We start from the raw sequence: 11,363 nt of genomic DNA on the forward strand, positions 1-11,363 counted from the left end.
AAAATAAAATAAAATAAAATAAAATAAAATAAAATAAAATAAAAAAATAAAATAAAATAAAGAAATAGTCCGAGGGGAGGCGCCAGGCTGGCACAGCGGCACCCAGCCGTCTATCTATCCATCCTGGCGTCTCCCGGGCGCCAGAAAGTACCCGCACACCACCCAAAGATCTGAAAGTTTCGGTGAGGGATGCGATCATTGCAGTCTTTTGGTGCTTTAGTTGGTGGCTTCGGTACCAAACGAAAGCAGAGAGTGCCATCTACCGAACCATTGCCTGCTGCTGCCCCTTGGTGAGGTGCGGCAGAAGAGCACCAGAGAGAGCATCAATCTGCCTCCAGCCTGTGAGAAAAATAGTTTCATGCATTCTTTCACCCTGTGGAATAATAATCTATGAGAACCATAATGAATGAGTAAACCATTGTCTTGTTTTTGCAGATCTGATTTCGTATGACAGGTCTTGGAAAAGCAGTGCCTCTGCATGCAGAAGGAAAAAGGAGAGAAAGACTACCTTGCAACATTTTGAGATTATGGGAACCACTGGATAATCAAAAGATGGGCTGGGAAATCAAGTAATTCTCAACCCTAGATATGTCAATACCAACTGCTAATGGCACCAGATTCTCAGTGACCTCAAGCTGGAGTTGAGCTTGAGCAGCACACATTTTGGTTTTGTGTCTGACATGAGAAGTAGGTAAAAAAGAAAATCTGATCTGGACCTAGGAGAAATAAACTTACATGAAAGAGTTAAGATCTAAAGAAAATAATGTCCTTAAAATTATATCCCGCGAGAGTCTGAAGTATTTCAATTAGCAAAAGGCACATCAGTGGTGGAGGTGTTGCTTCAGTAACAATTCACACTAAAGTGCCACATCAGACATTTCACCACTCCATACAAAGCATACAAAGCATAAACCAGCATGACCAGGGAACACTCTCATGTTCCTTTTACCAAAGGTTTTGATCTCTACAACCAGAAACTCATTAAAGACCTCAGAAATGTCTCCTTTATTCTAACTCTGAAGCAATTGCATTGTTACTGCTGTTAATTGAGTTTGATCCCTTGCTTCAATATATCTTTTAAATGTGGCCTGTCAATTCCTACTAAATTCTGTGTACACAACCAAAGCCTTGCTTGCATATAATCCAAGAGGCTTCTTAACCTCTGGAATGGACCTTAGTAGCCATTCAGGGGACACTCACCCATGAATCTGCCAGGATTAACACACACAACTCCAAAATAACTGGAGATTCTTGTGCTTGGCCCTCACATATTCAGTGCCCAAGCAATGAAAGGACCTTGCAATATTCCGTTTGACCAATGCATAAAAATAAATGTACTGAAAAGAACCTTACCATGAACACAATAACGGGAGCAGAGAGCATAATTTACATTAACACACATTTCAGGTCTGTAATTACATATGTCAACATGAGACCTTTTAAACGATGCCAAGTAAGTATGACATAAGTAGGAAAAAAAGAAGAAAAATAGGTAAGAGTTATAGAAGTTAAATTGTCTATTAGATATAAACTTTAAAGTTACAGACTACGTCTTCTTTACTATAACTAATGATAGAAAATACAGCATCTGGCACTCCACTTACAATTAAAAAATAAACTGAAGTACAGCTCATTGCACCTGCACAGAACTGAAAAGAATTCCCAACACTTCTTATTATAAAAAGATGTATAATCAGTAGCTGAAACATCATTGATCCTCCTGTACAATGTATATATATTAATTCTCTTTGCAAAAACCCCAAACATGTTATAGCCCTGAAGACACTTCAAAAACATAACAATATCACAGTTATTTTGAAGAAATAGTCCTAAAAATACTATTTTCAATCAATAAGGCTGTGACTAAATCTTCTGACATGGAGCACAATCAGAGGTGACTCACTACAGAAGTCAGAAGCAATGTGTTTAGAGCCCCAGCTCTGAAGCTGTGTCTGCTGATCCACTGATTCTTCCTTCTTCTGCCTGTCAAGCTCACACATCTTCCTCTGCTTCTCACAACACAGCATCAGTGTGCAATCCACAAACCGGCACAGGACACAGACAGCAACGTCTGTGCTGGGTTAGACCAGAGGTTCATCCCTGAACTGTTTCCAGTTCCCATCTACACCTTCTGGAGATGGGGGATCCAAACCTGCACAGTCTGCAGAACACAGACCAGATTCAGATGTCAGCTACAGATTCATACAGGGACAAAGCAAAGATCCTATTTCCTTTACTCCTTTCCCAGTACTGCCTCAGATTTGAATCACTTCTGTCTTCTGAACATTTAGCAGCCATTTTTAGGGATCATTCTCTGCTGCTTCCTGTTTTTCATCTTCTGATCAGTTATTTTTCCATGCAATAGCCTTTCACTTCACGCCATGGCCACTAAGAAAGCCTCTTGGAAATCCAAGCTTTTGTTCACCCCACCATACATACAAGCCTCCCTGGTCCTCCATCCAGGTACCACTACCACAAAAGACTCATAAAGCTGTCATCTGAACAAAGTTACACTAATCATTTTTGTTCACTAAGTCATTGCTTTCAATAATTACTTTAGCTCAATCTTCAGAATAAAATGTGTGTTACCCCCATAGCTCTTTTGCACCTTGATCTTCTTTAGTCAAAAAGAAAGATTTGTTCCTGCAGGTAGGTGCCACCCACCCGGTTACCAGGGTTTTCACTCAGCCTCCTTCCTCCTCTTGGGCATCACTGTTCGTTTGCACTGATACAGTATCAGAATGTTTGACCTCAAATACTTTTAGAAAGGAACCATGTTTCCGATTTTTTTTCAGCATGCTTAGCAGCCTTGTGTGTTCTGCACTGGCTGCAGACATTCAATAATATCAGTTCAGAGTTCCACTCATTCATGCGGTACTGAGATCACCTGAACAAGCTACATACTGTTTAACAAAACAATCAACATAAATCTGCCCATCTCTCCATTCCAAACTATGCGGAGTTGAACAAATCCCTCTTAGGAGGTTCAGAAAAGGTTGTCCAACACCATAGTTTCCTGAATTATTTGCCAGCTTTATTTTCAGCTACAATACTGCTAGAAAAGTTGTTCTTGCACTTTCCTCGTCCTAATCAGGAGCAGGAATTGGTGAAAAACTTAGGAACTGGTGAAATTATTACAAACAAGACTACTTGCCTTCTGAACCCCAAGGATGCAAAGCACTCCTGTAAGCTTCAAGATTTCTGTGTACCAAGGTTTTAAAGTTTTTGACACACCAATTTTTAATACTTAGCCATTGGCAGTCAGAACTTCTAGCCAACAGTCTATCTCCATCTGTGGCCATAAGGGGATGCTTAGGTAACAGCAGAAGCAGGGTAAGTAAATGTGATACTTTATTTGAACCTCTTTATTAGAACTTGGATCCTGCTAGTTCCATTTAATGTATCCTTGGTTTTGTTTCTAAAGACAGAAAAAACACTCCATGACTACTGACTTTCCCTATGCCACTCTCAGTTTTGCAGACTTCTGTCACACCCTCCTTAAGTTATCCATTTCCAAGGTGATGTTTTAAAATCTACTTAGCTATTCCCTGCAGAGAAGCCATTAAGAGCCATTAAAAACAGGGTATATCTGTATTATTATGAAATATGATAACAATAACAGCAGTAATAATGGTAATTTTCTTCCACTGCTGAATGAAGAATGAAAATAAGATCACTCATAGTCTTCTGTTGCTATAGAATTTGGATAGTAAAAAAATAATGAAAATAAAGTATTCATTATGATCACTCTTCATCCTGCTTCTCAAAACCTAGGCAGATATTATTTTAATAATAATAACCCATCATAAAATTATTTGCACAATATATTTTAGAAATGACTTGGAAGAAACCAGAGAATGAAAGAAACACACATCCACACATCACTATACGTGATAAAGGAATCATGCCTCTTTTTTTATACTGTGGGGTGAAAAATATCACATTAGAACTAAAAAACTGAGGGTGACCCTTAGCACATTACATTTAAAGGCAGCACCCCTCTCTGTAAGAGCCTGAAATGCAGTGGGGGATGAAAGTGGATCTTTAAGCTTCATTCACACAAGACCTGATGACAGCCCTGAAAAGTCTTTTGAAGCTTGTCAAGCTTCTTTCTTTACATTAGGAATGCTGAGCCAAATTCATCACAAATCTAAGTTGAAACAATGTGATTGGCTTCTACCACAGATAAAATTGACCACAAAATAAATCACAAAATAAACACAGACCAACAGACCTTGTCATGAAAGGTGATTAATACGAGAGTATTCTCTCTGCAGGTCGTTTGCTCCTCATGTGCTCATTTTAGTTGTATCTCCCTCTCGTTCTGCTCAGAATCATTCTTGCAAGAGGAAGATGGGGTCTCTTGGCAGGAACTGAAGGGTAGGATAGCTGGGAAATCAATTTATGAGGTCTGTTTCAAACCAGCAAGCAGAAGACTAAAAGTTAACCCTTCAGCAGTATGCATGAAAGTTTTATCAGTGTCCTTGGCCGAGGTGAATGTCCCTGGCTTTTTTTATTGCAGGTGTGACTCCCCAGGGCAGCCCTGAAACTGTCCCAGGGAGAGACCATGGGTCGGCTGGACACAGAGAACACTGCAAAAATTTCATTTTCTATCCCAGCAGCTGGTCTGAATCTGGCACCAAACCTGTGCCTATAGCAAACTCTCTGCTGAACAGTGGTCCAAATAAAACAATTACAGTTAATGTACACAACTTATCAGCCTTAAAAACTATTATCTTGAAACTGTTTATGACTTTGAACTCAGTTATCTTAGTGTTTTTATTTCCTTACAGTTTACTGTGATGTTAATCAGACAGTCTGTCTATGCCTTTACTACCAAACTGGTTCAAGGTCTAGAGTGAATGCAGTTACCCAAAGTTCGGTAGTACTAGTATTGTTGGAATCTAGGTTCAGAAGTTTTGATCTTACCTTTATGCTATTGCATAAACCATTCAGAAATGTTTTACTTGCTTTATTTTCATTCCACATTTTCCATTTAGGCCAAAAACTAGCCCCAAACATTTGCTTTTACTTGTTTTGATGCAAAACTTTCTCACTGAAAACAACTGGGCAAAGCAAAAAGTCCCTCTTCTAGATTATCTTTTTGAGGAACAAAACATTCAAAACAGATCTGAAAAAAAAAATTAGTGAAGCATGTTGCTAAATAAACTTTCACAGTCTCTTCTCATCTGTCTCTTTCTTCAAGACTCTGGATTAGAGCTTCAACTAATGTAAGTTAGCACAGATCTGGTTGCCTTTGGGGTAGCTGCTTAGAAAAGCTTAGAAAAGAATTTGGTGATGGTTATTTGGCACACTACTGGACTAAAGATGACCTTCAGAAATTATACATGTTCAGTCTTAGCTATCTGATAAACAATTAAAATTACTCTGAGATTTTCTCTGGCCTTTTTATTCCATTTGAGTGTCCAGTAATGATGTATAAACCAAAGCCAAAAAATCTAAATGTTTGGTTAGAGTGGGCTTTGGTTATCTGCCTGCCAACACACTAACACTTCTCAGATTTATAGAAATAAATGCATAAGGCATATGTGCCTTCATTTATATGTCAGCAAGTGCTTAGGAGATGGATGCCACAATGCACTACATAGGCAGCATAACTCTGTGAGGATGAGGATGTACTGTGTGAATGAAGCAACTGTTTGTTGGGAAACTTCAGTGCTGTGCATTGATGAACTGGCATGACATTTTTACAGAAGATTTGGTGTTTTTGGGGAAAAATACTATCAGCCTCATGAAGATATACTCAAAGGAGAGGTGAAGTGGAGTTAGTAAAGTGGATATTGAATAAAAGCTTTCAGGCTTTTCAGGTGTGAAAAGCACAGTGAGCCAGAAGTTTGTTGTTACAGGTGTTACACACAGGGTTTCTTCCCATTTCTTAGAAAGGTCTCCACACCATCGGACTGACAGAGTCTGGCACTCCTAGCAGGACATTTGAGACAGAAATGTGTTCAGACCCAGGAACTTATTTTTCCCTTAAATGCATATGAACTAAATGATAATGAAATTCTTCACCCTGACAACCTAAGAAACTGAAATCCTCTGGGTCTCTGATGCCCGGAGTACTTCCCTCTTCTGCAGTATAGATTATTTGGCCTGTTGAATCTGAGAGCACTAAAAATACAATTGTGTGTCACTACCTGCACACTTCTCATCAATTCTCCACTGGGAAGGTCTATGGCATTAAGACACAGGTCAAGCAGCCACTTATCCACATATTTTGGCCTATCAATGTTTTCACTTCCTCTGGGATCAGTATGTTTCCAACAATAGACATAAAAATTGAGTTCAGAATATTCCAGCAACAAAAGCTTCCCAAGTCACTCAGCCAATTAAAGCTAATGCCTCTCTTCATCTCACTGCCTTCTCACAGGTATAGCCCCAAACCTCTCCTACTTAAAAATCTGGAAGAAGACATATGCCTCCCAGCAAACCTCAGAATAAACACACTCTGTACGAGGTTCAGGGGGAGAAAGAAGGGGTATTTTCCACTTCTGTGACTGCTAGCTTACATGCCACATCTTATCTGAGTCACAGGCTGCTGGTGCTCAGTGAGATAGGAGAATCAAGGCCCAACAGTGTTATCACATGAAAAGCTTGTCTACATGCCTGCTGCATTGCACCTACCAGAACATAAAGGCAAGCCACTTGGCTACTAACACAGAAAGTGTTTTATTTAATGAGTTCTGAACTGCGTGAAGACCATCCAGTCTCTCATGAGAAGACTAGAGCTGTTTCTCACAGCCTCAGCCATTTTATGAGTGGCTCCATCAGGTGGGTTGGGCTGGGAGGCATCTTTGTCATTTCCTACTTCCCACCCCACCTCCCTTTACAGATCACAAGACAACAGGACAAATGTTTTCTCCACATTTAATCTTTATTAATTTTCTCAGGACAAACAACAAATAATTACTATAAGCAGACTAAAGCGGTGCTTTTCAAATTGTGCTCTCCCTAGCAGTTTAACGTTGTGTGTAAATAGTAGAAGAAACACTGAACTACACAAGCAAGAGTAAGTTGAGCTCTGCCTGCAGTACAACAGGCCTCTGTATTTTTATGACTGACTTTAAAGGGTATGGCCAGTATTAAAGCTATCTGATATTTATTGTGAGAGCCTGATTTTTTTTTTTGTTTAATTCTCTAAGCTGCTTATTACTTTTCCATATTCTTCATTTTTGTGCCAAAACCTTCTGCATAAGATACAAGACCTCAAAATTGTCAGAAAAATCTGGCTAAAGTTGCTCTATCAATTCCAACAGCAACAATAAGAAAAATGTTTTGTGAATTTTAACTTCTGGCAAAAGTTTGTTAAGGAAGTTCTAGTATTTCTACCTTTTAATAAGTATTTCCTGGATTTTAAGTCAAAGCAATAAGTAGTCTGTGCTGCCCTCCACACTGCTATGAATAGCCCAGCTGGCCCAAGTACCTTTACAAAGCAGCTCCTTTAAAGAGGATAGAAATATTTTATAACTGTAATAGCTGCTCTGGGTCAGCATCAAAAGAAAGAACAGGGGCCCATCCTCTCTGTTCTCTTGCTGACTTCTCTTAGTGCGAACATAGCATGGGGAACTAGACTGCTTGAATCAAGTGCAAAGATGAACCTAGAGGACAGAGAGACCTTAATTTAACCTGGTGGGAGGAGATGGGCACTAACAGCTGGCAGAGGGGAATTTGAATGATCTAGAGAGAGTGAGAGGCACAGGGAAAAGGCAGGAGTTGAAGACTTAGGAGGTTGGACACAGAGCAAAAGTGTGGCAGGAACCAGACAAAAGAGAAGGGGGGAGAGGGGATAAAAGAGTAAGAGGTGAGGGGCAAAACAAACCTAGGCAATGGGTGGAGGAGGGAACTTGGGTCTGGCTGGGTAAGCAGTAATGGCAGCTTCAAAAAACACATTTACCCTTGCTAGGTAAGAACACTTGTACACAAATGAGAACCTGAGGAGTGGAGGATTCAATGAGGAGCATAGAGGAAGGGAAAAGAATGGAGGGGTGGGTTGGCACCTGTAAACACCACTTTGCAGCGTCCATTGGATCTCAGACCTGGCTAACAATGTTCACTGTAGGCACAGCTTGCTCTGCCCCTGCTGTGAGCAGCATCCAGGAAACCCAACAACTAATTTTTCCATCCCTGACATTAGACCATGCAATGGAGGAATAAGATGAAATATTGGCTGTTGTGATTTACCATGGCACTAATATACGTGGAACAATTTGCTGCAGTGGATTTAGGTCATCAGCACCCACAAGACAGCACTGGATGACTGAACTGCTGTCTCTACCTTTTGCTTTGCCTTTTTCAAAGCGATGCAAACAATCACATACAAGAGAGCAGTGGGCTTCTTTAGGTCCATTTGCTGCTTGCAAGAGATTTGAAGGCAGCTCTCTCACTTCGCTGTAAAGCTTAAATAGTAGAGGGCTGCTCTACAAACCTCTACCCTCCAGCAAACCATCACTGATGTCAGGAGATTGCTTGGATTGCCCTGAGGGTATTGCCTGTGGACAGCTGGGTTGCACCAGCAGGATTCAGAGACCATGCTCATCCACTTGAATTTCTGCTAGTGGTGTTGATGCACTGGAAAATTTGCCTTGACTCCCATCTCCAGGAGAGAGTATCTTTTCCTCACACATAGAATGGCAAGAGAGAGAGATGGAACTCCTCTTTCTAAATGTTTTTTTATATATACATAAAGTATACATAAAGCATGTGAGTACACTTTTCAGAGTACAGCTATTCAAGTAATAATGTTTCTTTTAAAAGAAATGTAATAAAAATCCCACTAAGGTTGAATATAGAAATAATTAAGAGGAAATAAATGTGAAATTTTACCTAAATAGGGGTTATAAAATCAAGTCCAGAAGAAAGGAGCATTCCCTCTATGGTATAAAATAGCATTGTCTTGCCTGTAGGCATTACAGCAAGCAGAGAAGATTCACCATACCAGAAACCACCAAAAAGTCTATACACTGTCTGTTACGGGATGGTACAAAATTAATCCCTTGCTTATGCAACTGAAATTCAGTGGAAAGCAAAATGGTGTAGCCAGGTATTTGGACATGAGTCTACCAGAGGGAGAGGGATGTCTGTGTTGTCCAAGAGAGCTGTTTGGAGCAGGATCCTGGAAATTCAGTGAGAAAAGCACTTACCTACAGAGTTGCCACTAATTACAGTTAATTCCCCATTTGCCTGAACTCTACACCTTTCATTTTAAGTGCTGATGTGTTCCAAGTCCCTGACTTCACCCAGAGACACAATTTTGGAAGTTGTCTTCCAAGAAGCCATTGTAAACAGAGACTTTGTCAGGAATTGATGACAGTTCTTAACATAAAAGCCCATTAAATCCCCCTAGTAATTACATACCACAACTTTAGTCTAAGAGCAGCTCAAATTTTAAACAGTTGAGCATCTAAACAAACGAGCAGCAAAATAAGTTGTGCATCTGGTTTAGTGTTATACAGCAGTAAAAACTTCAATATGATCTAGACCTTTCAATAATGAGCAGAAATCTATTCCACTTCAAGTCCTACAGAAAACACATTCAGTGCTGAAATGTGAGCTAACAAACTTTTGATTACCTCACCTAGAGGAGTACATAAAAGCAGCTACATTATTAGGTGGGTTCTCTCAACTTTCACCCCAGGATTTCCAGTAAACGCTTTGCAATTGTCTGGTTCCTATCCCAACTGAAATATTTCTATTTTTAAGAAATATGCTCTTATGCATATTTATACATGCAGAGAGAGAGAACATGCAGGTATCTTTTGTCAAATAAAGTTAGATATTTCCTTCAGGAGTAAAAAAGGAGCCCCCAACCCTCCTCCCAAATGTAGAAATTTGGAAATCCTATGCTACAAAAAATAAGCTGAAAGGCTAAATAAACCTCTGTGCACTCAACAGAACCTCCTGCAAAAAAATTATGTAGAGTATCACTGTGTCTCTCCTGCCCCTCTTGAAAGCAGAGGTTAACAAACACCAGGAAAGAATACTTCAGCTCTGCATTTGCAGGTTTTTTGGTCAGCACTCAAATATTCCCAAGAAAGTTGTCTTTTACCCCCAAATCAAGGAAGGCTGAGACTCTCCTTTTGCCCTTACCTATTATTTTGTTTTGTACAAACTGTGAACACCTCTCAAAAGGTAGCTATGTCTTAGACAAAAATTACAGCAGAATCACTAAAGCATTGAGAGTGGAGATTGTGCATAACTGGTATTTCAGGATTAAGTATTTCCTAATAGGTATCTCTTTAGGGTGGTAGTGCACCTTGTCCTGAGTTTGGCTAGCCAGCAAATTAGGGAGAAAATTTCACTTGTAGATCACTGTAATCCTTAGAAAGTCAACATGTACACTACTTGAATATTTACTGAGAAGCACATGTGGTGATAGCTGGAAACACGCATGAGTTCAGACACAAAGACCATTACCTTTGTTAACAAAAGAAAAGTATGTTTTACTCGCTGATTTCAGAGAAGCAGTTAACAGTCTCTAGGAAGCCATTAAGCAGAATTCTAGAGGGCTGGGAACCTTGAGCAACTGCATTAGGTTTTTTACCTGTTTCGGTGTCTCCATGGGGTGCATGACAATAACAGCAGTCCAGGAAGATAACATAGTTGAACACATTGAAGAACAGACCTACAATCCCAACAATAAGGACAAGCAGTGCGTTCTCAGTCTTCTGCGGATTGATAAATCTCTTGATTGCCTCGACGAAGATGCTAAACATGAGAGCGGTGGCAAAGATGGTGTTGCCAAAAGCCCCCAGCACATCTGCCCGGCTGAAGCCAAAAGTGCTGGTCTTGTGCTGTCTGACACGACTCAACCTGACCCCGAACAAACCGATGATCATGGAGATCAAGTGAGAGAGAACGGCGAAGGCGTCTGAAGCTAAGGAAAGAGAGTTGCCAACGTAGGCTACTGCGATCTCAACAGCAAACAGCACAAGGCTCACCACGCACATGAGGACGAGCCTGCTGCTCCTGCCTGTGTAGCGTCCCATTTCTCTCGCTCTCCTTCCCTTACTCTGGAGTTCTGTGCAAGGAGCAAGTTGCTGCCTGCGGTCCTGCCCTTCCACCTGTCAGCACTGCTCACATGCAGGAGCCACTTTTATAGGAAGCAGTAAAGCAATAAATCAGTTTAAAGGGCAGTTTAGCAAGATTTGTCATGTGAAGGCAGCCTCAAGGCTCCCATGCTGTAGGTGTTCCACCCTTGGGAGGCACTTTTTATTTTTTTTCCTTACAAAAACAAAAATAAACCAAGGAAGTCTACAGGGATCACCAGCACTTGCTACCCAATGGCACTGTCCTAAAAACTGAGTAAGGCCCAGACACATTGACCATGTTGTCCATGGAGCAAA

The 11,363-nt window shown here is 40.5% G+C and overlaps 1 protein-coding gene across 1 annotated transcript in view; it reads right to left on the reverse strand.

Moving 5' to 3' along the window:
* The window catches only part of SLC30A10 (solute carrier family 30, member 10), an 18,446-nt gene extending 7,440 nt beyond the window's left edge, over window positions 1-11,006 (reverse strand). The window contains exon 1 of the mRNA XM_009994801.1: window positions 10,985-11,006. Within this exon, the coding sequence (XP_009993103.1) occupies window positions 10,985-11,006 (22 nt within the window). The remainder of the gene's footprint in view (window positions 1-10,984) is intronic.
* Window positions 11,007-11,363: the final 357 nt, after the last annotated feature.

Source organism: Chaetura pelagica, unplaced genomic scaffold (assembly GCF_000747805.2).
Source record: "Chaetura pelagica isolate M959 unplaced genomic scaffold, ChaPel_1.0 scaffold2, whole genome shotgun sequence".
Taxonomy (NCBI): Eukaryota; Metazoa; Chordata; class Aves; order Apodiformes; family Apodidae; genus Chaetura; species Chaetura pelagica.